The sequence below is a fragment of the Microcaecilia unicolor genome, chromosome 2 (assembly GCF_901765095.1).
Source record: "Microcaecilia unicolor chromosome 2, aMicUni1.1, whole genome shotgun sequence".
Lineage (NCBI taxonomy): Eukaryota > Metazoa > Chordata > Amphibia > Gymnophiona > Siphonopidae > Microcaecilia > Microcaecilia unicolor.
Window position 1 is genome coordinate 461,092,783 of NC_044032.1, and position 25,512 is coordinate 461,118,294.

Below are 25,512 nucleotides of genomic sequence, written 5' to 3' on the forward strand. Positions count from 1 at the left end.
TGCCAGATGGTGTTTATGGTGCTGCTGAAATTCCTAATCCTGCTAGCCTTATGCCGGCTGCAGTGTGCCCGGTCTCCAAGGACCCGGCCATTGAACCAGGGGATGTTTAAAAGGAGGGTGAGAGGCAGGCCTGAATTCCACCACAGAAAGCGCCTGGTGTGTAAATAGAATAATCTTTTTTTTTTTTTCTTTTATTGTTAATACTGGAGTTAATTGAGGTTGGGCACGCTTCCCATCTGCCTCTGCTTGCATTGTCTGGACGGGAAGGGGGCCTGCTTCCATGCACTGAATAGAAGCACGCTCCATTGTGCTCTGAATAGGAGCTTTTCCCCTTCACCCTCCTTTTATCATGCCACACTCGCTCCTTGCTGGGCTAGCAGCAGATGTGTGGGGGCTGGCGTGATGCTTGCATCCGTGGGGCATATGGTGCCTTTGCCAGACAATGAGTGCCATTTGCATACAGGTGGGAAGCAGTGTACCTTCAAGTGAGATATGCAAGCAGACCCCCTTTCATAGATGTAGAAGTTCTTTTCAGTTTTTTTTTTTTTTGTTAAAGCTTTGTTCTTGCATTTTTGTATAAGCTGTTAAGCTTTTAGGTTTTAAAGTAATTTGGGAGCAGAGAATTAAGAACTAGGTTATACGGAATGAATCACAATGGCAGGCCACACTGTGGTGTGGAAGCTAAATTATAGATTTTTTTTTTTAACTTGCCTACTGTGGATTTTAGGTGGAGTTAATATATTTTATGGGTTTTTGTTGTGAAAATAGGTGCTGAAACTGTTTTATTTTCAGCTCTGCTTTCAACTGTCTATTCTCTGAGGGCCTTTTGTTTTAAAGGTAGGCTCCAAGGTGGGGGAAGGGAGGGGAAGACATCGGAATAAGGCCCCAAAAAGAAGAAATATAGGTTTGCTTATCCATGCACCTATGTGAGAGAGATCTGATTTCTGAGATATTTTGTTAAAGATTGAAGCATGTTAAAGGAGATGGTTGGACTAGGCCCTTCTATTCAGTCCAACAGTGGTCAGTGGTTGCCTGTCTGTTTTCTGGTTTTTGTTGTGTCAGATAATAAGGTGAAGCTTATTAGCCCTGTCTGATCTCTTGCAGCTTTGAAAGAGCAATTCTTGAATCCGGGAGAGTAATCAAAGAGTAAGTGTGCTTATTGTTCTGTATTTAATTTCTAGTCAGGACCCTACAGTAGAATATAGGGCAGACCTGAACACAGAAAGGACCAGTCCATCTTTCCTGTACACTACCTCATCTTATAAACTCTGGTGGTGATGATTGAGTCATGACCTGCTTGATTTTATCCCTCTCTATACCACAAAAATGATTCTATGGTACACTAAGAACAAGAACAATTAGAATAGGAAGCAATTTTAATGGGACACAGTCCCATCTGGTTAAAAATATTTCCCTCAACAATAACCTTCTGACTGTGCAGATCTGCTGTAAATGGGAAGCCTGTCGCACCACTTTTTAGGACTGGAAGGCAGATGCTCAAAACTTGGTGCTGTTCGGAACAGCGCCGTAGAAATACTGACCTGTCAGCACTTCAAAATAGCTGCCTAATGTTCAGCGCTAATGACATGCAAATATAGGCTCGATGTCAGCGCTGAACATCAGGGAGCTGTTTCCAGTTCTGCGGGAGAATTGTGCCTGGGCAATCAGGCACAGTCCCCTGCAGAAGAAGTTTGACAGGTCCGGTGAACCCCCAGACCCCTCATCCCCCCAAACTCATAACCCCACCACCACAAATACATAGAACCCTGGTGATCCAGTGGGACCCTTGCCAGGCCCGGCCTGACCTTCCCTCAAAAAGTAGCCCATCTAGCATTGTTCCTCCCAAACGCCCTTGTACATTCAAACAGGTGGGACTAGCACTCGCTCCCTCCTTCTGTGGGTGCCTCCTCAAATTGGCAGCACACTGCCCTGCCCAGTGCATCCTGGGATACGCTGGATGGGGCTAAACTACCATATAAGACCCTGCCAGCACATCCCAGGATGCACCGGGCAGGGCAGGGTGCCACCATTTTGAGGCGGTGTCCACAAGAGGAGAGAGGGAGTGCTAGTCTCGCCTCCTGTTTGAAGGTATGAGGGGATTTGGGGGAGAACAACGCTAGCTTTCGGTAGAGGGGTCAGGTCGGGCCTGGCATGGGTCCCAGTAGACCACCAGAGCTCTATGTATTTGCGGTGGGGGGGAGGTTATGTGTTTGAGGGGGTGGGTGGTCTAGAGGTCTCCCCATTCCTCCCAAATGTCCTGGGAAACCCTAACACCAGCTCCGAGCTGGCATAGGGTTTGCAGTGGGAGAATGCAGGAGACCCTGTTTTGCATGCATTTACATGCAATTTGTGTTCAGAGCCGGCAAGCTCGTTATTTCACACGCTTGCCGGCTCTGAACATTGGAGGGCAGTAAATTCGGGTGCTAGTCTGGCGCTAATGTCCTCTAGTGCCCGTATTTGCTTCTGAGCTTCTGCACCTGGATGTGGATTTTTAGATCTCCCAGGAGCTCTGCAGCCAGTTGGGTTTTCAGGATATTTGTCATGAGTATGCATGAGATTATTTGTATACACTGGATACTCGGTATATGCAAACGCATGGCGGATACCCTGAAAACTTGGCTGGCTGTATGATCCATAGGACAGGTTTTTGGAAGCCCTGTTCTACAATTTTTTCAAATGTTTTTAGGTACCCACTGAACAGCCATAGACAGGTTTGTAACCTAGCACTAGTCTCCCTCATCTCTGATTTTTCTTATCAGCCCATCACCATGGCTTTTATGGATGTGTAACCAGGGGTATTGGGAATCAACATGCGCCTACCCTTTCCCAATATCTCCATATACACTGTAGACTCCATATAGCGTGGTCCGATATAACACAGGATCGCTTATAACTTGGTCAGCTGTTGGACCCTCTGTTTTGTTTTCTTTCTTTTTCTGTAGACCTCATATAATACTTTCATGTATAATGCTATCAAATAGTTTGGACCCCCAATATCCATGAATGCACTTGTTAAAATGAGCATTCTTTTCTCACCAAACCCAGTAAGACTTATTACCAGTACGGTTTTCCCCTTTTCAAAACTGGGAAAACCCAGACATGCCCTCAATCAGGGGTTCTTAACCAGTGGTGCCAAATGGGGTGCGGAGAAGGGTCTTGAGATCTGAGTCGACACAGCTGTTGTTTTTCGGCGCCAGAGCGCCTGCCTCAGGAGTCTGATGGTATGTTCAGATGGTATTTTCTGTTTCTGGTTGTTTAAAACAAGAGACAGAACTAGTGTAGAAACGCTAAAAAAACACGATATACTTCTGTGGTCCGAGTGAAGTATATCATTCTCTTTAGTGTTTCTACATTAGTTTTGTCTCTTGTTTTAAACAACCAGAAACAGAAAATACCATCAGACTCCTGAGGCAGGTGCTCTGGCGCCGAAACACAGCAGTCGTGTTGCGTCGTTTTGGTATCTCTCAGTAAAGATTTGGAATCATATATACGTTTCCCTCGTTGTTTGGAAAGAGCCAGCTTGCCCTGCTCCTTTTTTCTGCTTGACTGATTCTTGTAGGGATTGAGCACACCTCCACCTTTGGTGGGTGCCTTTTTTCCTCTTGAGATCTGAAGCAATTTAATGAAACTTTCTAGACAGAGTGAAGGCAGTTATTAGGACAGTAAAACTGTGTACTACTTTAATTTTAGAGACGTTAGCAATTAGCACTGTTAAGTGACCAACAGTTAGCGATATATGTAGCAGTCAGTAGTCGCCAGTGGACACGTAGTTTAGGAAGGGGGTGCGAGGGTTTCATTGATCAGTTTAAAGCGTTATGCGAACCAAAAAAGGTTAAGAACTTTTACCCTACGTAATTTTGAAGAGTGTCTATCCAAGTATATATCTTCTTAGGAATCCTCATTGAGCATTACTGATGAGATGAAGACTATTTTCTGTGCATAAATAACCTCGTTAGGCTATTGTATAAATTCTCCTTAAAATATGAAAAGCAAAGGAAAACATTGCTTCTAATCCTCTGACTAATCCTGTTTTTCTTCTATACTTTTGTAGTACCAGTCTGTCAATTCGAAGAATACACTCCCTGCCGGTAAGTTACGTTTTATTGTACAAATCCAAAATCCTTCCAATACAGAACCACACCATAACTGTATTATTTTTTCTTTGTTTCTATATTAGAAGCCTCTTTTGCTGTGGGAGACTTTTGTTTTGTTCTAGTGAACCTCTTCCATTTGGCATGTTTCAGCTAGTGTCTGAACTTCTTTTTAGTACTACCTTGTAAATGTTGGCTTGAATAGTGACAGCCACCAGAGTTAACGTGAAACTATATCATTTGATGTTCATTGGCTCAAGTTTTTGTGAGAAGGAATGTTTTAGATTCTTGAGGCAGCAGTCTGATGTATTTTTTCACACAAGGCCCGGGGAGAAGCCAGACACTGTACTAGTTCCTGTTACAAACAAGTAACTAGCCACAACTGTTTTTTGTACTACTCTCAAAATGTGAAGGGTGGTCATGAACAGTGACTACAGCTGTCCTCACTGACTGGTGCCTCTTAAACAGGTGAAACAGGATTTGGATTTAGCTCATCCCTCTTCAATAGTAGCTCAAAGTGAATTACATTCTAGCATCGTAGATATTTCCTCTAACCAGAGTGTTTACTTTCTAAGCCTTGTATTTCAGTGATTTGCCCAAATTCACAAGGAGCATCAGTAGGATTTGAAATCTGGCTTCCCTAGTTCTCAGTCTCCTTCTTTAACCACTAGGCTACTGGTTCTCATACCTGTCTTGGGGGGACCACCAGCCAGTCAGGTTTTCAGGATGTCTCTAATGACTATGCATAAGAGATTTGCTTTTAATGGAAGTAGTAGGCATGCATATTTCTCTCATGCATAGTCATTGGGGATATCCTGAAAGTCCAACTGGGTGGAGGTCCTCCAGGACAGGTTTGGAACCATTGCATGCTTAACCCTCATTCAGTCATTTTTGATGAAATATGGGCATGAAAAGTTCTTTTGTCTATGTGTAATTCATTTGAATTTGTACTTATTAATGTTAAATATGTGCAGTTTCATATATTCTTATGTATTAGTTAGTCAGATGGATTTTTATACTGGCGTATGAATAAAACATGTTTTTATTCATTTTATGTTCTTGGCTCATATACGGTTAGTTTATCCTCCTGCTGGTGAAATACCATTGGCATGGTTGCTGTGAAGATCAGCTTCTGTTACATAAGACATATAAGACATAAGCATCGCCACACTGGGACAGACCAAAGGTCCATCTAGCCCAGCATCCTGTCTCTGACAGTGGCCAATCCAGGTCACAGTCACCCGACAAGATCCACGGAGCAAAGCATTTTGTACTGCTTGTCCCAGGAACAGTGGATTTTTCCCTACGTCCATTTAATAACATTCTATGGCCTTTTCCTTCAGGAAGCCATCCAAACCTTTCTTAAACTCTGCTAAGCTAACCGCCTTAACCACATTCTCCGGCAACGAATTCCAGAGTCGAATTACGCGCTGAGTAAAGAAACATTTTCTCTTATTTGTTTTAAACTTACTGCACTCCAGCTTCATCGCATGCCCCCTTGTCCTAGTATTTTTGGAAAGCGTAAATAGACGCTCCATGTCTGTCTTTTCCACTCCACTCATTGTATACACCTCTGTCATATCACCCATGTTGTGGTGCCAGCTTGGAGAGGGGAGTGGGGGGAAGACCTGAGATTTCTTGCATTCTTAGTTGGCTCTCTAGCCACTCAGGCACAACTAGTAGAGAAAGCAGTATAGAGGGGCAGCTTAGTGGTTAGAGCAGCAGCTGCTAACTAGGGATGCCAGGGTTGAAATCTTACTGGCACTCCTTGTGATGTTGAGCAAAAGTCACCTCGTGCTTTGTCTCAAATACAAACCTAGAAAAAAAAAGCCCTCATAAGCAGGGAAATAACTGCAGTACATGAACTATAAATTACCATGAGCTTAGAAAAATCAAGTAATTAAATAAAAAATACCAGGCAGGGCTAGTGTAAGAAATTTTGCCACTCAGGATGTGACTTCAGCCATTGGCATCCCCCAGCCTGCTGGAAACAAAGTGAAATGCCTTGGAAAAAGGTTTAAAATAGTAATGAGAAAAGAAATGGAAGCCACACCCTCTCTGTATGTATGTATTTCTGAAAACTGGCTCTCTTTGTACAGGCTATGAAAAGTGCAATGTGCTTTCTGGCATAATGACCTATGGAATGTTGGCAGTGGCTCATATAGTGCAGTATTTATCCATCACCTCCGTATGCCTCTAGTACAAAGCATATTCTCAGATCAAACAGAAGAATGAAATCACATTTTATTTGAAACAAACATCCATTTTTTTCTTTCTTTTTTTTTTTTTTTTTAGGTGAAACTTCTTTGCGCAAGTCCTTCCCTGAGAAATATTTCTAATTCTCCAGATTTGGATGTCTGCAAACTAACAGAAAATACCTCAGCCTTTGAAGAAGAAGAAGAAGACAAAGAAAATGTAAGTTTATTTTTATTCTAGTTTTGTTGTCCAGTTTAAAAAACAAAAATGGTGAGCAGAGCTGGTACAACCATCAAGCAAGACTAGGCAATTGGTAGGGAAAATCTAGGTCTAGGGCAGCAACTTCTGGGGGGGGGGGGGGGGGGGGGGGGAGGTGCTGGAGTCAAAGAGAAACAATACACCCTGATGAGCACACAAAGAAACAACAGAAGGTGCTTTTACAAGAAGGCAGAGTGGGCACTTTTCAAATAGCCCATTTACTCATATTATTCTGGGAGGGTTGAAATTGGGATAATTATCATTTGGGGCAAGGGGCCATGATGCTTCAAGGTTAATGGGCGGAGAGGGGCGCAAAGTTGAAGGTTTGTCTATTCTGGCCCCGATGGTGAGCAACCTGCCAGGCTTCCAGGGGGCATCCCACCCAGTACCTACTCAAAGCTGCAAGGCTACAGCGGCCTGAAGGCCAGTAGTGCAAGCGCTAAATAATCTGAAGGCCAATCGCCCATGTCAGAACAGCCCCAAGGTAGCTAAACGCAGAGAGGGCTGCGAGGTGGAAATGCGGCTGTATGCTGAAGTCAAAGTCCGTGAATGCAGTCGGGAGCTGAGGACCGACAATAACGCAAGGGACCGAAAAACAGGCTGTTCTGGCATGGGTGATTAGCCTTCAGATTATTTAGCGCTTGCACTATTGGCTTTCAGGCCGCTGTATCCTTGCAGCTTTGAGTAGATGCTGGGTGGGATGCCCTCTGGGCACCTGGCAGGTTGCAGCCTTCTGGTTTTTGCTGCTGATCAGTGGAAGAGAGTTTGTGGCATACCGGACGGCCACTGTTCTGGGATCCTCCTGTTGGGGGCTATGCAGGCTGTTTTACTGTTCTGGGATCTTGCCTGGTACTTGTGACCTGGATTGGCCACTGTTGGAAATAGGATACTCGACTTGATGGACCTTCAGTCTGTCTGTCCTAGTTGTTCTGGGATCTTGCCAGATACTTGTGACCTGGATCGACCACTGTTGGAAATAGGATACTGGACTTGATGGCAACACTTATGTAGGCCTACCTCCACTTCCCCATTGCAGATCATCACAAGAGATATCTGTGCTTCTGTGTGTTTTTTTTTTTTTTTTTGTTACATTTGTACCCCGCACTTTCCCACTCATGGCAGGCTCCATGCGGCGGGCAATGGAGGGTTAAGTGACTTGCCCAGAGTCACAAGGAGCTGCCTGTGCCGTGAATCGAACTCAGTTCCTCAGTTCCCCAGGACCAAAGTCCACCACCTTAACCACTAGGCCACTCCTCTAGCACTTTCAGTTTCGGGCCTGCCCTTTGGCCAGGCTAAGGCATCCTAACATTTTCGAAATCGATGGGGATGGTGGCTGTGCACTTCCGGTGTCAGGGTATTTGGCTTCATCCCCGCCTAGACATCTGGCTGTTTTGCACCAACTCATCTGTAGAGGCCAGTTTGACTTCCTCGCAGGCCATTTCCCTCCAGAAAACCGTTGGCTGGGTAGTGAACCGGTCCAAGAGCTGTTTGGCCTTGTCTTAGTCTCGGGATCCACTTTGACACGGCCAGGGAGATGGTTTTTCTTCCGGAGGAGCAGGCAGAGAAGTTCTGGGTGCTGTTGCACCAGTTGTGCCATCTCCTGGAGCCAAAAATTTGGGATTACTAGCAGCTCTTGTGCTCCATGTCTGCGACTCTGAAGGTGCTGCTGTGGGAGAGGGCTCACATGCATCCACTACAGCAAGCCCTGTTGTCACGGTGTGTGCTTCCTTCTCAGGACTTCCATCGTTTAAGCCCAGGGCGAGAATCAGTCTGGCCTGGTGGGACAGTCCAGTGAACCTTTTGAGATGGGTCCCTCTGGATCCTCCTCAGCTGGTCTCCATGGATGCCATCGAGAGGTGACGATTAGAGAAGTGTGGGATTTCTCCCACAGTGCTTTCTACTCTGCTTCGTTCCAGAAAGTCCTCTACGTCCCTGGCTTATGTCAAGGTCTGGCATGTGTTTGAATCCCTATTTCCCTGGAGGGCTCAGGTTCCCATTGTTTTGGGTTTTTTTGTAGCACAGACTGGAACAGCGGCTGGCCTTGAGCTCCCTTGGTGTCCAGGTGGCTGTGTTGTGAAGTCTTTGGGGAAAGAGAAAGAGCATCTCTCTCTTTGTTTAGAGGGGAAGTTTGGTTTCTGAAGGGGATAATGCATCTGTGCCCCCCTCTTTGTCCTTCCTTTCATTGTTTGGAGGGTTTCTGAATTGCAGACCCTGTTTTGTCAGGATCTCTATCTCTCCTCAGTGGATTCTGTGTCCTTGTGCACAGTACCATCCTTTCTTCTGAAGGTGGTGTCTCTGTTCCATGAGAATCAGGAGGTTTGTTTGCCCATCATGGTGGCGCAGGGATCGTGATCGGAGGGTCGGAGTGTTCACAAGCTGGATGTCCAGAGGACGCTGCTCAGGTACTTCAAGGTGACAAATAAGTTCCATCTCTCGGACCACCTCTATGTACTGTTCTTTTTCAGTGCTTCAACAAGAAAATAGAAATTAATTTTGTGATCAGCAGCCATAAAGGTTCCCATGATATAGATATATCCTGGTATATGCAGGGTGGCGAGTGCCAGTCTGTGGTGTTTTGCTTGCTTGATTATCATTGCAGCTGTAGTGGTTGATGGGACCTGGGTGTGTTACAAAGGGACCTTCTGCTGCTCGAGAAGAATTCAGTTTTCTCTACCTCCACCTGCTGGTAGGAAGGGATAACACCCATTGGTTCTGAACATTAATTTCTCCATATATACTAAGACAAACAAATAAAATGTGTCATAGGGTGTTACTTTTTATGCTAATCTGTAAGTCTGAAAAACATAATCTGAACAGTTTCTATAAGAAATGAAGCAATGTTTGCAATCTTGTTTAATATTTATATGGCCCATATCTGTGAATTACTAGCATGTTTGTACATAAACTACAGGTTTTATGCAGATGACCTTCAATTTTTATCCCCACAAATACTTCTATTGCTGGTACAATTAGTTCTTTTAAATCTTGGTTTCTCAACCCTGTCCTGGAGACATACCGAGATAGTCTTCAGGATTACCACAATTTCAGTTTTCAATTAAATTTTTTCTACCTTGCAATTACCCCAAATAGAGTTCTGTTTGGTTTACAGGAAATAAACTGGACATCTGCAGGAGCTACAAATTTATGACATTTAGAATATGAATATGCAAATCTACTTGACTGGCTGGGAAGCCCCCAGGACAGATCTGGGAGCCACTGAAATAAGGTTTAACTAAGCTCTTAACAACTCTTCTAAAAATCAATCTGCAAAAGATCTTCTAATCTTCTAAGTAATCTCAAATTGAAAAATCTCCTCTTTACAATTGTTTTAATTTGTGGACACAAAGTTAAAGATGAATCAACTAGCACCCCTAAATAACTTATTTCATTTGAGATGGGAATCTCAATCCCACCAACTGTGATACTATTTGGAAATGATGCAATAGAGATATTAGTCAAAGCAAGAATTTGTGTTTTAGTCATATTCAGTTGAAACCTATTAGCAGAAAGGACTGCTTTACCCATCCACCCATGCACAACACTGGGGTAAAAAAAAGCGAGAGAAAATGTGCCCCTCTTGCTCTTTCCCAGTGAAACCCTTACCCCTAAGCTTGTCCAGTTCTTTACACCAGATTTTCTAGACAATGTGAATGATCCTCTTACAGATGCTGGGGAAAGAGAAAGGGGAACCAAGGGGCAGGGAGAGGGGCAGGAAGAAGGCGCTGGTTCTAGGGTAATGCGATCTCCTTTTGTTCAGTTATATTTTAAGAAATTGGACGCAGTTAAATAAATACTCGTTTTCTGCTTTTGCAGGAGGCATGCGTGTTCAAGAGACCATCATCAAGACCAGTCAGTCGCCTTCGACTTCGTACCTACAGTGCTAGAAATGAGAAGGAGGCCTTTGCCCAAAGACCAAACTCTGCCCCGGCTCTGATGGTGAGTATCCGTGCCATGGTGGTCTTCTTTATTCATTTGACTGAAGAAGGGGCAGTAGGCACTAGGCGGCACTGGCAGGTGCGCCGGTCCTGGGCAGGAAGTGGAACTGGGGTCCATGCATCTGAGGCAAAGAGGTTTAATTAAACCTCCTTGATCTGAGGAAGAGACTGGGAGAGGTTGTGTTAGAGGGAACGGGGTATCGGGTAAGGAAAACTGTGGGTGATCTGAGGTATGAATCTGAGGGAGAAGGAGATATGTTGGACTGGGGAGAGAGCCAGTGGTGGGAGGCGGGGATAGTGCTGGGCAGACTTATACGGTCTGTGCCCTGAAGAGGACAGGTACAAATCAAGGTAGGGTATACACAAAAAGTAGCACATATGAGTTTATCTTGTTGGGCAGACTGGATGGACTGTGCAGGTCATTTTCTGCCGTCATCTACTATGTTACCATGTTACTATGTTCTGCTGCTCATGTAGCACTTGCTACTAGAATACTGTATCACTCTGTATCTTCATATAATTTATACATTACAGCTGTTTTAGTCTGTGGAGAAGGATTGTGTTTGTGCCTGCATATGAGTTTTTCTTTTTACTGGCCCACTTGGTCATTGTCAAACACATTTTAAAAAAGAACTTCTACTCATGGACTGTAAGAGTGTGTATGTGGAATACAATAGCCACATAACCTGTGCAATAGCACTAAGGAGACAATTCTGTATCAAGAGGTTAAGCTGACAAAATTAAGCGGATAGTGTGCCTATTTTATAACTGTACTTAATGCAGATTTGTCGTTATGGAATACTAGCATAATTTGGCATCAACATGCCTAGCTCCATGGCTGGTGTAAATGTTAGCGCCTAAATGAAGTTACAGGCATAATGTACAGTTTTCTGTAAGCTAAGAACATACATGTTGTTTCCCCTTGAATTTATATGCTGAGCCATTTGAGCATATAAATACAGAAAGAGCATTGGGCACATTACTACCATTTACACATATAGATAGCAGTATTCTGCTAATTTAAGTGCGCAAATGGAGCTTAAATTTAGATGCCCAGTTATAGAATTGCATTTCTTTCACTTACTCCCAGGTTGGGCTGACTCTTGAGGGTCATGTCAAGGCTCATAATGGTTGCATCAGTTGCCCACTTGAGGTCTGCTTCCATTGACGAAATTTTCAAGGCTGCAACATGGGCTTCAGTCCACACATTCACATCTCATTACTACCTTGAGCAGGATAAATGATGCAATGGTTGGTTTGGACAGACAGTTCTGCAGAATTTGTTTGGGGTCTAGAATCCAACTCCACCCTCCTAGGCTAAGAACGCTACATGAAAGAATTGGGTTTGATAAGATGCAATGTGATCATAAAAATATGTGATACCATCTTGTTTGATATTATAAGGAAGTTGATGCACGACTCCTGATGAAACAGGTTTGGCCACCGTCGAGCCATAGTTAAATGCTCAACTACTTTTTATATATAAAAGAAGATAAGATTTGAGAATAAAGGAATATCTGGAATTTTAATACATCATGGTGATTATTTAAACATTTACACTGGATTCTTCACTTGTTGATGTTCATCTTTTGAGTTAGAGTCACAGTAGCCTTCCTCTTTTTGTGGTTCCACAATTTATGTGACACCCATGACACGCCTTCACATGAGATTTGCACAATGGACCCTAGCCTTCCAGTGGTGTCAGGCTACGGGAAATCTAGAAGATGTCATCTGAGTGTCTTCAGAACTTGTCCATTCTCTGCTGTAGTGGACCATTTGATCCAGTTTGACTCTTGGACTTACATTCCAAATTCCTCAGCCTCAAAAGGTACTGGCGATGGATGCATCTCTCCTCACACTCAGGGAGCCTGGTCCTTCTGGAAATAGGTTTCAGATTGAGTTATCTGGAACGCTCTAAAGGCCTTCAGAGATCAGCTATTCATCCAAATTATGCTCATTCAAACAGACAACCAGGTTGTAATGTATTATACCAACAACCAGGGGGGCACTGGATCACGTCCTCTGTGTCAGGAGGCTGTCCAGATGTGGCATTGGGCTCGCTAGCACGGCATTTCTTCGGGCCACTTATCTGGCGGGCAAAAACAACAGTTTGATCGACAGGCTGATCAGGTTTCTTCAACCACATGAGCGGTCCCTCAACATGGGCGTTGACTGTGAGATCTTCCGAGTGTGGGGCACCCCCTCGGTGGATCTCTTTGCCACTCACCTGAATCACAGATTCCCTCAGTTCTGTTCCAGACTTCATGCTCACGACAGACCTAGCGTCAGACGCCTTCCTCCTTCATTGGGGGACAGGTCTTATGTATCCTCCCATTCCTCTTGTGGGGAAGACTTTGCTGAAACTCAAGCAAGACTTTGATCTTGATCGTGCCTTACTGACTGTGGCAGATCTGGTTCCTTCTACTTCTGTAGTTATCCTCCGAAGAACTGTGGAGATTGGAGTGTTTTCCGACCCTCATCACGCAGAATGAGGGATCTCTTCTGCATCCCAACCTTTAGTCTCTGGTCCTCACAGCCTGGAAGTTGAGAGCCTAGAATTTGCTTCCTTGGATCTGTCGGAGTCTCCCGTTTTTTGCTGGCTTCCAGGAAAGATTCCACTAAGAGATGTTATTCTTTCAAATAGAGGAGGTTTGCCATTTGGTGTCAGGGCAAGGCCCTAGATCCTGTTCCCTGCCCTACACAGACCCTGATTGAATACCTTCTACACCTCTCTCTGAGTCTGGTCTGAAGTGAGTAAGGGCTCACCTCAGTGCAGTTAGTGCTTATCACTGTGAAGAGGGTAATCCCACCCTGGACAGCCTCTAGTTGTTCGCTTCATAAGTGCCTTGCTTTTGTTAAACCCACTGTCAAACCTCCGCCTGTGTCATGGAACTTCAACATCGTTCTCACCCAACTGATGACAGCTCCTTTCGCACCACTGAATTCCTTCCATCTGAAGTACTTGACCTGGAAGGTCATTTTCTTGGTGGCTGTTACTTCAGCTGGTAGGGTCAGTGAGCTGCAGGCTCTAGTAGTGTATGCACCTTATATTATGTTTCATCATAATAGAGTCATGCACCCTAAGTTCCTGCTAAAGGTTGTATTGGAGTTTCATCTGATCCATTCGATTGTCTTGCCAACATTCTTTCCCCAACCTCTTTCCCATCCTGGTGGCAGCACCTTGCACACCTTTGACTGCAAGCGAGCATTGGCCTATTAAGTGGATTATACGAGGCCCTACAGATAGTCCGCCCAACTTTTTTCTTTTGATTCCAACAGTGAGGTCGCCATCGGGAAATGCACAATCTCTATTTGGTTGGCAGATTGCATTTCTTTCACTTATGCCCAGGCTGGGCTGACACTGGAGGTTCATGTCACGGCTCATAATGTTGGAGCTATGGCTGCGTTGGTAGCCCGCTTGCGGTCAGCCTCCTTTGAAGAAATTTGCAAGGCTGCAATGTGGTCTTCAGTCCACACATTCACATCTCATTACTGCCTGGAACAGAATACCTGACGCAACAGTCAGTTCGGACAGACAGTGTTGCAGAATCTGTTTGGGGTCTACAACTCCATCCCCTAGGCCCATTTTATTCTGTTCCAGGCTGCACTCTCACTCGGTTGTATATAGTTTCAGGTTAATCTGTGTTGTGTCCTCACCATTGCAAGGCCCAATAGACCAAAGTTTGTTTTCGGTGAGCCTGGATTCTAGGGATACCTCACTTGTGAGAATTAATGGCTTGCTTGTCCTTAGAGAAAGTGAAGATACTTACCTGTATATTCTCCGAGGTCAACAGGCCTTATATTCTCACAAACCCTCCCACCTCCCCTAGGAGTTGTCGTCTATTTTTTAATTTTATTTTTTAATTCTGTAGTATTTTAACTGCGGTAACCATGCCCTCGCGGTGGGCGGGAAGGCATCCACGCATGCGTGGTGGAGCATGTGTCGCGCTCCACAAAGCTTTGTAAAGCTTGTCATAAGCTCTGGACTGGGAAACGCCATGCCGCGTTACCCACTTGTGAGACTATAAGGCCTGCTGTCCTCGGAGAATACCTGCTACAGATATGTATCTTTGCTGTATCCTCACTATAATTAACATTAATGTGACATATCTTAATTCTGATACATTCAGAATTTTGTTCAGATGGACTTAAAATTTCAGGTTTGCTGGGAATGCTTGTAAAATTATCAAGTATCTTTAGTATGCCATGAGTGTATAGTTCAATTTGTAGTTTTGGCCTAGAAAGGACTTTATTGTTTTTAACCATTTACTGAACCAAGGTAAGAGTAACTTTAATTTGGGGTAGGTGAGTGTTGGATACCACTCTTATCGTTTCTTTAGTTGTATCACCTTAGAAGGAGAATGTTGGTGAAATTAAATGTTTTTTCTCCCATCTTGTGTGCATCTTTCAGTTCACCCCTGAAAAGGAGGATCCTGTGATGGAGAGTGAGAGCCCAGTGCTGCTACGCAGGTCCTCGTTGACCTTCTGCCTGAATAATGACGAGGAAGATGATGGTTTTATGGACATCCTAGATGAGGAGGACCGAAAGGTATGGGTTAAGTTTTAGAGTTAAAATTGTTATTATATGATACTGCAATATATTTTTTAAAAAGACCAAAAAGATTGCTTGAACTGTCATTGTTTAAGCTCATGTTAAAGCCGTGCTGTCCATTAATATCTGTTATATGAACGTTCATATTTCTTCCATGCTGCTTATCATTTGTATTCTACTGACATTTATCATATTTTTGTTTTCCATTACGTAGCTTCCCATTATTCCAGAACCTGTGGAATAGTTGTGTCCATCAACCAGCAGGTAGAGATAGAGAACTGAAAACTGAGCTGAAACATATCTCTCTTGGCATCCAGTCCAGCTCCTCCGTATTTTCTAACTTCAGCAGGTGGACAGACACACTTTCAGCCTCTAGTTCTGAGTGCTTTGCTTCTGGTCCAGTTGGTCAGCTGGTCCCCAGTTGAGCTTTGCGGGTGGCTTAAATGACGAGGTCCCTTGTCATTTAAGCCTTCTTACACAGATGAGTTTTGTTTTTTGCAAATTGTTCAAAAACGTTTATCGTTTGCATATGATATTGAAAGGTTTTTTATGTCAGTGAATTAACTGTCCTCTGGTTTCCCGGCATTTGCACCTGTAATGTTGTGGTACAGACTCTGAAGCTTTTTCCTTCCAATTGGAAATGGTTTAGATGATTTAAGCATTTGTTTCTTTAAGAGTCCCTCACTTGGCAGTTTGATGTATTTGAGGAGTATTTGGTTTGAACTGGGTTCAATTCCCACTGCAGCTCCTTGTAACTGGGCAAGTCACTTAATCCTCCATTACCCCAGTTACAAAATAAGTACCTGTATATAATATGTAAACTGCTTTGATTGTAACCACAGAAAGGCGGTATATCATTTCCCATCCCCTTTTCCTTTGTGGCTTTTGGTAAACAGAGGCTTAGCCTCATGGCTTCCAAGCTCACAATTTCTAGATGACTGAAGGAGACTGTCGTGACAGCTTATTTGCTTGCAGGGAAGCAGGCTCCTCGGGCCTTGCAGGCTCATTCTACAAGGCATACAGCGACATCCTCAGTGGAGACTACCCTACTGTCTCTGGTGGATATTTGCAAGGCGGCGGCAATGTGGTCGACGCTGCATACCTTTGCCAAGCACTACATGGTGGATGTTGCGGTGCACTCGGAAGCCAGTTTTGGGGCTTCTGTCCTCAGGGTGGTGGCGCCAGAATCCCATTCACTCTAAGGATTACTTTTGAACATCCTACAGGTTCTGGAATAGTGGGAGGTTACATAATGGAAGGAGAAATTACCTGATAATTTCTTTCCATTAGTCCTTCCCACTATTCCACAGACCCGCCTAGGTTTCTGAGATGTTTAGTCAGTGGGAAGTAATGGGTCAGCTAACACTGTCACCTTGCATGGTGCTTCATGCGTATGTCGTGTTCTCTACAAATTGTCCAGAGATGAGAGAGGCCCACACATGTTTGCGTGTCTGGTTAGTGTTAGGTTAGTGAGTTTAAGGTTGTTGTGTTTATTCTGACTTTCTCCTTAACTGCTTGTCTACATAAATACTGAGGAGCTGGACTGGATGCCAAGAGAGAAATATCTCAGCTCAGTTTTCAGTTCTCTATCTCCACTTGCTGGTTGATGGATACAACTATCCCACAGGTTCTGGAATAGTGGGAAGGACTAATAGAAAGAAAATTATCAGGTAAGACATAATTTCTCCATATGATTGTTTTACAGGTCTGTTAAATGTTTATATTTCTCATTCTGTTTGCCATCTCCAAGTTTTCCCTCATTGATTGTATTCAGGCTTATATTTGGTCATTTTACTATTGTTATAATTTTAACAAATTTGTAAGTTTTAAGACAAGCTGTACCTGCTGTACACCACCTTGGATCAGTCTCTTCATAAAGGCAGTTAGTAAATCCCACCAAAGATACAAAGAGCAGTCCTCGGCACGTAGCTCTTATTCATTATAGTTGAGGTTCTTCAAGCTGCTTCTCTGGCATTCTTTGAACTCCTGAAGCAGCGTCACAGATTCCTTCCCGTCAAATAGTTCTTGCAGTGTAAGTTGTGCCATCCGTAACCTCACAACCATTGTGGACCAGTGACCACAGCCATTGTGGACACCTCACCAGTATGGGGCTTTCTGTAGATGTCCAGAGGAAGGAGATGCTCATGATATGAGCAGAAGTTCCAACTGACATCTTAAGTATTAATTTGGGAAAACTGAACAGCCAGCACAGTTTTTTTTTGTTTTGTTTTGTTTTTTTTACGTAAAATAATGTACAACTAATTCACCTGTGTGATTAGTGTGGGCACTGTTAAGAGCACAAATCTGTGATATCAAGAGAAGAAGTTTTGGATCTCACTGTTGACTGGTGATTTGAGGAAGTTTACTTACTGCCTGGTGCTCAGATTGTAACTATTTGGGTTTATATTGTGCAGCATCATGTACAAAAACTGCTCTGTAAGTGAAAGCTCTGTCACATTCCCAGTAGCAAGTATTGTGAAGCGGTGGGCCAAAGGCACTGAGCTGAGCAACTCGAGACTCAATGAAATGTTGCAGTGCCTGGCGAGAGTCTAAATGTTAGTTTTTCTTTCCTTCAGAATGACTCCGATGTGCCATCTGGGATGGAGAATCTGCTGACTGCACCATTGGTCAAGAGTGAGGAAATCGATCCGGTATGGGCTTTTCATCTGTTAGCACTTGGCTTTATCACACAAGGGTCGGATTCACTAAATGGTGCTGAATAGTAGGTGCCGGGGAAAATTCACACAACGCTATTGTATAAAGGGTGCTCTGAACTGAACGCTCTTTAAAGAATAGCGCTTAGCTCGTATTCCGGCGCCCAACTTTGGGCGTGAGGACTTAGAGCAACTGAAACCTGGAGTAAATCCCGGTGCGCAGCTTGGGTGCACAGCCCCCAAATTCTGTAACACTGCACGTAATTCATTGGATTGCCCCTGACCTCTCATGCCCCTCCCATAGCCATGCCCCCTTTCGGGTTTGCGTGAGAGGATTTGGGCGCAGATCTTTATAGCATGCAGCTAGATATGTGCACAAATCCAAGTTAGAGCCTATTAACAGCAATAATTGATTGTTAACAGCTCATTGACTAATTTATTTTTGCGCGGATCTCGGGTTCGTGCACAATTTGGGTGCCATTTATAGAAAATGGGGTTAAATGTTCAGTTTCATAGAGGACCAAATATAATGGTGTTACTCAAGGTTCCTTAGTTTGTGTTTTCAAAACAATGCACAGTTCCTTATTGTCCTACCAGACCAGTCCAGATGCTTTGGTCTTGCCAGCAGGTAGATCCTGAGAACTAACTGTAATGTCTCAGGTTCCAACAGATAGTCGGCTCTGATGGTGAGTGTCCGTGCCATGGTGGTCTTCTTTATTCATTTGACTGAAGAAGGGGCAGTAGGCACTAGGCGGCACTGGCAGGCGCGCCGGTCCTGGGCAGGAAGTGGAACTGGGGTCCATGCATCTGAGGCAAAGAGGTTTAATTAAACCTCCTTGATCTGAGGAAGAGACTGGGAGAGGTTGTGTTAGAGGGGACGGGGTATCGGGTAAGGAAAACTGTGGGTGATCTGAGGTACGAATTTTAGGGAGAAGGAGATATGTTGGACTGGGGAGAGAGCCAGTGGTGGGAGGCGGGGTTGGTGGTTGGGAGGCGGGGATAGTGCCGGGCAGACTTATACGGTCTGTACCCTGAAGAGGACAGGTACAAATCAAGGTAGGGTATACACAAAAAGTAGCACATATGAGTTTATCTTGTTGGGCAGACTGGATGGACCGTGCAGGTCTTTTTCTGCCATCATCTACTATGTTACTATGAACCCTCTGCAGCCTGGAGTGGTCTGAGAGGACTGATTTTCTTGAAAAAAAAAAAAAAAGAACAACAGATAAAAACTAGATAGCAGTGCATTGCTTTGTCTGAAGAGTGGGTGGAGGATTGCCTAGAACTAGTTCCTTCTTCCTCTGTTGTGCTCCAGTCTGCGATGTTACTGCACTCATCCCCTCAATTTCTGGCATGATTGAAAGGATTGCTTTTGTGCCTTGGCTTCTCCTGTGCAGTTGGCAGGAACTAACTTCTTTGCAACAGACACCCGATATTATAGAGATACATGAATTAGCCCTGCGGTACCTGAATTTGGAGTTCACAGAGGCACAATTTAATTTCTAAAGTGATTGGAGAAGGATGCCGGGAGACAGAGTATAGCTACTGCTTACCTGCGACTCAGTGCTGCACGGAGTGAGGAGTGTTTGGGCCCAACCAAGTGCTTTTCTCCTCTGCGGTGTTAGTAACTGTAGCTATGGCATCTTCAGCTAAGCGTGGCAAGTGCTGCTTGACTTATGAGATGCATTGGCCTGCCCTGTTGTTGGCAGGGCAATGTGGAGCCTGTGAGGAAAAGGCGGAAAATCATCCCCAAGGAACCTCTGGAATTCTAGTAGAGTCACACTGCGCCGGTACCTCTGACTATCCTCACCAACTTGTGACTTTGTGTTCATTGCGAGGGAGACAATTTTGGTGGGAGTGACTGCCATTTTTAATTTAGCTAAAGCAGTTGCCAAAAAGGATGAGTCTTCAGTTTTGCTTCCCTCTGCAGTAGCAGGGAGAGAGACTTCCCAGAAGAGTTTGTCTCAGATCTATTACTCCTACCGGAATTCTGCGCCAAAACATAAAAATTCTGTGCAAAAAAATTCTAAATTCTGCACACAAAATTTGCAAATTCTGCAAAATTCTTCAAGGTTTTGTCATATTTAAGCAATATTAAAGCCCCTCTCCCTGTACACAGATACCATCCATATTTTTCCCAGCACCTGTGCGTGCACCTTTTTTATAGCTCCCCTCCCCCGCACCCACACACCATCCATAGTTTTTTTTCCAGCCTTCCGCACCCACATGCTATCCATAGTTCCAGCCCCTTACTGCCCCCCCCCCACCACATCCACCCGCACTTGCACTCACCAGGGAGCTATGGTGAGGAGGAGCTGAAGAAGCTGACTTTTTCTTGCCCATTGCCAGTGCTCTATTCCGATAACCGCCACTTCTTACAAATGGCTGCCGAGACATTCTGCAGCAGCCTCACAAGATTACCGCTTGAAGTCTCGGTGGCCATTTTGAAATGCAGCACTGGCCAGAGAGCGGCGACAGCAGGCAGGAAAGAGTGGGGTTCTTTCCTGTCCCTGAAGAGGCCACTAGACCACTAGGGAGTGTTAAGGTAGACTCGGGGGTGGGCGGGAGGCCAGCCAGCCAGCCTTCACCGTGGCTATACTTTGGGTTAAAGGGGCTAAATAAAACTAGTTCTTCCTCCAAGTGCTACATAAAGGAGGAAGTCCCACGGTGGTAGATCAGGTGACCAGCTTACTCTCCCATCACCTGATTGGTGATTCTGTGTAAAAATCTGAATCCTGCGCAGCTAGGGAATTCACAAATTCGTGGTTTGTGTCTTTCACAGGGATGAGTTGACTGCTTTGTTCAGGTATCCTTCATCCTAAAAATTTCAGTAGTTTGTCCTTCTTCTGATTCTTCCCAAGATCAGCTAATGCATTTCTAGTTCACCCAAAGATTAATGACATCATTTGTGCAGAAGGGGAAGTTCTGGATGCTAATTTTTGTATTGGATGGTTGACATCCAGGCTGTGCTCGATTGACTCAAAGGATAAGGAAAAATTTCAGCAGTGGAAGGCAGGGTAGCTTTAAAGGATCCTTTAAAGTGTAGAATGGAGATTCTCCTGAAACTGGCTTTTCAAGTAGTAATTTGTGGAGTTTATGTTGCTAGGGCTTGCCCCAGGAGGTCTGATCAGCTTCTCTAGGAGTCTATACAGTCTGGGAGAGAAAAGTACTCAGTGTTGGTGCTAGTTGAAATGAGTGCAGCATACTTGGTGGAGTCCTTATATGATTTGATAAGAACATATGCCAAGAGTATGGTGCTACTACTGGTAATGCGACAATGTTTGTGGCTCAGGAACTGGTTGGCTGATTTTATTTCTAAGACCTCTCTTTTAGAAGGGTTACCCTTTAAAGGGAACCTCCTCTTTGGGGAGGATTTAGAAAAGCTGGTAAAAACATTGTCAGAACCAAAGACTCTTCAGTTACTGGAGGATCGGTTGAGGTGTGCTTCCAAAGGACAGTCCACCAGGGGACATTTTAGGAAGTCTAGGAGGTACAAAACAGGGAGAGTGTGTGGACCTCAGCACAATGAGTTTTCCTTTTGGCGCTTCCTTTCTTAGAGTCCACAGAGGTGGTTGAGACTTCTCCAGGATGTCTCTCATTCTGCCAATGGTTCATAGAAATATAGAAAAAATGTTGGCAGATAATGACCATGTGGCCTGTCCAGTCTGCCCATCCATGCCATCTACTCTCCGTATCACTCCATTTGAGATCCTATGTACTTGTCCCAAGCTTTCTTGAATTCAGGTACTGTTTTTGTCTCCATCACCTTTAGCAGGAGGCCATTCCATGATTTCACCACCCTTTCTTTGATGAAGTATTTCCTCAGGTTACTTCTGAGTCTGTCCCCTTTCACCTTCATCCTATGGCCACTTGTTCCAGAACTTCCCTTCAATTGATTCAGAATCACCTCCTGTGCATTTATGCCGCTTAGGTATTTAAATGTCTCTGTTATATCTCCCCTCTCTCGCCTTTCTTCCAAAGCATATATATTGAGATCTTTAAGTCTGTCCCTATACGCTTTATGATGAAGATTGACAATTTTAGTAGCCACCCTCTGGACCAACTCCATCTTGTTGTTTATATCTTTTTGAAGGGGGGGTCTCTAGAATTGTACACAGTATTTTAAATGAGGATTCACCAGAGTCTTATACAGGGGCATCATCAACTCCTTTTTCCTACTGGCCATTTCTCTCCCTATGCATTTGCTGTCGCCTTTTCTACCTGTTTCTACCTTAAGATCATAACATATGATCACACCCAAGTCCTGCTGCTTTTTCGTGCACAAATGTTCTTCACCCCCTAAACTGTACCGTTCCCTTGGATTTTTGCAGCCCAAGTGCATGACCCTGCATTTTTTAGCATTAAATCTAAGCTGCCAAATTCAAGACCATTAAGTACATAAGTAATGCCACACTGGGAAAAGACCAAAGGTCCATTGAGCCCAGCATCCTGTCCACAACAGTGGCCAATCAGGCCAAGGGCACCTGGCGAGCTTCCCAAACGTACAAACATTCTATACTTGTTGTTCCTGGAATTGTGGATTTTTCCTAAGTCCATTTAGTAGCGGTTTATGGACTTGTTCTGAAACCGTCTAACCCCTTTTTAAACTCTGCTAAGCTAACTGCCTCTAACTTTGCTAAGTCTACCCTAAATTCAGATTTTGGTATCATCTGCAAAGAGGCAAACCTTACCAGACAACTTTTCTGCAATAAAATATGTTAGAGCCTAAGTGCTAGCAGTCATTCCTAATGTCATGTTAGCTGTTACCCCAGTACAAGGTACTACTAGTGGGATTTGAACCCACCACCCCTGAATGATAAGTTGACTGTTCTGACCACTAGGCTACCTCATAATGAAGGTTTGCAGGCCTACTTTATGTTGGTTCCAGTAGGAGGACATTTAAGATCCTTTTACCAGAGTTGGGCCCAAATAACTGAAGATCTGTGGGTTTTAGAGGTGATTCAGGGTGGTTATGCTGTAGAGTTCACGCAACTGATTCGTGAAGCATTTGTAAAGTCTTCTAGATCTCATTGGAAGATGGGAGCAGTCAGACAGGCTAGTTCAGTTGCAGGTGGTTACTCTGGTACCACCACAGGAAAAAGGAAGAGCCAGTACTTACTTTGTATTTCCAAAGAAAGAGGGAGCATTCCATCTATTCTGGATCTGAAAAGTGTCAACAATATCTCAGTTCCCTCTGATTGAATGGAGATGTTGAGATCCCTGATTATGGCAGTATAACCTGGAGAATTCCTCATCTCTAGATCTCATAGAATCTTACTTGCACATTCCTGTCAGAACTGCTTATCATTGTTTCTTGTGGTTTTCAGTGTTAGGACAATATTTCCAGTTTTCCACTCTTTCGGTCTCGCTGCGGCTCCCACAATCTTTTTGAAAGTCATGGTGGTGATCACAACTGTGTTGTGCAAAGAAGGTATTTTAGTTCATCCTTATCTGGAATACGGGTTAATTCAGTCAGAGTCCTACAAAGAAGGTGAAGAGGTCATCACTCAAGTGGTATGATTGCTTCAAGAAGTGGGCTGGGTGGCCAAATTTCTCCAAGAGCCATCTGCTTCCATTCCAGACCTTGGAGTATCTGGGAGCCAAGTTCTACACCCAACATGGGAATGTGCTTCTTCTGAGGGCCAGAATTGTAAAGCTGCAAGCTCAGATTCAGAATTTTCCTATGCCCCACAGCTTGACGGCATGGCGTTACCTTCAAATGTTGGGCTTTGTGGCGGCAACTCGGGATCTGTACAGAGAGCCCTGTTGTGCTAGTTCCACCAAACCCAGGATTTGCAGGTGATAATACAACTTCCTTGGGAGGCCAAGAGGAGTCTGACATAGTGGCTGAGATCCAGCAATCTGGTGAATGGCAAGAGTCTGGAAATCCCTTCCTGGAAGGTAGTAACTACGGATGCAAGCTTTTCTGGTTAGGGTGCTCAATGTATGGACAAATGGGTCAGGGCTGTTGGTCATTAGAGGTAAAACAATGGTTGATCAACCATCTGGAAACTCAAGTATTCTGATAGCACTAGTGAAATTTCTGCCTTTACTTTGCTCCCCAACAATGTGATAACAGTAACATATATCAACAAGCAAGGAGGAACAAGAAGTGTTCAGGTAGCAGAAGAAGCCCAGATACTGATGAGTTGGGCAGAAACGAATGGAGAACCTCTCAGCTGTGTGCATAGCCAGGATGGAAAATATTCAGGCAGACTTCCTGAGCAGGACGGTGAGAGACTGAGGAGAGTGGAGTCTAGTCCAAGAATTGTTCAAGTTAGCAGTATAACATTGGGGTCTTTCAGTCATGAATTTGATGGCAGTGGGCCACAACTCCAAGGTGTAAGCCTGACCTACTTAGGTCTCCTGTATGTGTTTCCTCCGTGGCCTTTGATAGGCGGAGTTGTTTAAAGGATAGAAAGGCATTGGGGACTGGTTAGACACATTGCATGAGAAGACTGGTATGAAGATCTAATGAGGCTAAAAGTGGGGGATCATCTACTATTTCCACATTCAGACAGGCTTGTGATTCAGAGTCCAGTCAACATGCAAGATGTGTCTCATTTTTATCTTATGGCATGGCTCTTGAGAGGGCTGAGTTGCAGAAGAGAAGTTATTTGTTTATTAATTTTAAAAAATGTACAATATATACTATGTTCAAGATTCTAGGGGGTTCACAAGAAAAGGTTACTTGGCTAGGGTCATAGATACATTGTTGTATTCTCAAAAGTCTTCCATTTCATTGGCATATGTGCAGATTTGGAGGATTTTTGAAGCTTGGTGCCATGACAAACAAATTCCTCCCCTTTGCACTTTGATCTGGGAGATTATTGACGATGGACTAGGAAGGGCTGGCTCTTGCTTCCTTGAAGTTTTTTTTTTTTTTTTTGTTACATTGGTACCCCGCGTTTTCTCACTCATGGCAGGCTCAATGCGGCTTACATGGGGCAATGGAGGGTTAAGTGACTTGCCCAGAGTCACAAGGAACTGCCTGTGCCTGAGGTGGCAATTGAACTCAGTTCCCCAGGACCAAAGTTCACCACCCTAACCACTAGGCCAGGTTCAGGTCACTACTTTAGTTTGTTTTTGAGGTCTGGTTAAAGGTAAGTTCTTAGGGTCTTATCAGAATATAGTTCATTTTTTTGAAGGGTGTAAAGTTATTGAACTACCTGATCAACGAGCAAGTCCTCCTGTGGATATGAATTAATTTTTTTCTGCCTTTGTTTGGCTCACAAATTTTGGAATTGCAGACCCCTACCTTGTAGAGAGTTGTTCTTGGTTTTCAAAAAGGAGAAGGTGGTGCCCAGAACAGTCCCTTCCTTTTTTCCTAGCATAGTTTCATCTTTTCATCTCAATCAATCCATTTCCTTGCCAGTTTTCCAAGATGGCAGAAGGGAGTTGGATTCTGTGTGTTTGCATAAGCTGGATGTGGGGCAGATCCTACATGTATATCTTAAGAGAACAGAAGTTTTCAGGAAATCTTATGCAGGCCTCGACTGAATATCTGGCAGGACCCACATAAGCTCCAACTGCCAACACAACTTAAATTAGTGCCGGCTGAATAGTGACCTGATAATATTTTAAACTGACATCAACTTTATCAGTCCCAGATCATATTTTTCTCCCACCACATTGTATACCTTAATATTTCATATTGCAGTTTCCGCAAGCTTTTTTAACCTTGCCTCAGTGGTGCTTGATTGTCCCGTAATAATTTTTTATAAATTATTTATAAATATATTTATAAATATGAATGTGTAGAAGCCGATGAAGAACTTAGTGCTGTTTGAATTGCCAAAAGATTATTACGGGACAATCAAGCACTA

General features: G+C 44.1%; 1 protein-coding gene across 2 annotated transcripts in view; it reads left to right on the forward strand.

Moving 5' to 3' along the window:
• The window catches only part of CDC25B (cell division cycle 25B), a 54,941-nt gene that overhangs the window by 12,843 nt on the left and 16,586 nt on the right, over positions 1-25,512 (forward strand). Inside the window, exons 4-9 of one of the 2 annotated variants that reach the window (XM_030190982.1) lie at positions 1,105-1,146; positions 4,052-4,088; positions 6,387-6,506; positions 10,359-10,481; positions 14,892-15,029; positions 17,609-17,683. In XM_030190982.1, coding sequence (XP_030046842.1) covers positions 1,105-1,146; positions 4,052-4,088; positions 6,387-6,506; positions 10,359-10,481; positions 14,892-15,029; positions 17,609-17,683 — 535 coding nt within the window. The remainder of the gene's footprint in view (positions 1-1,104; positions 1,147-4,051; positions 4,089-6,386; positions 6,507-10,358; positions 10,482-14,891; positions 15,030-17,608; positions 17,684-25,512) is intronic. The other variant, XM_030190983.1, reaches the window with a different exon arrangement.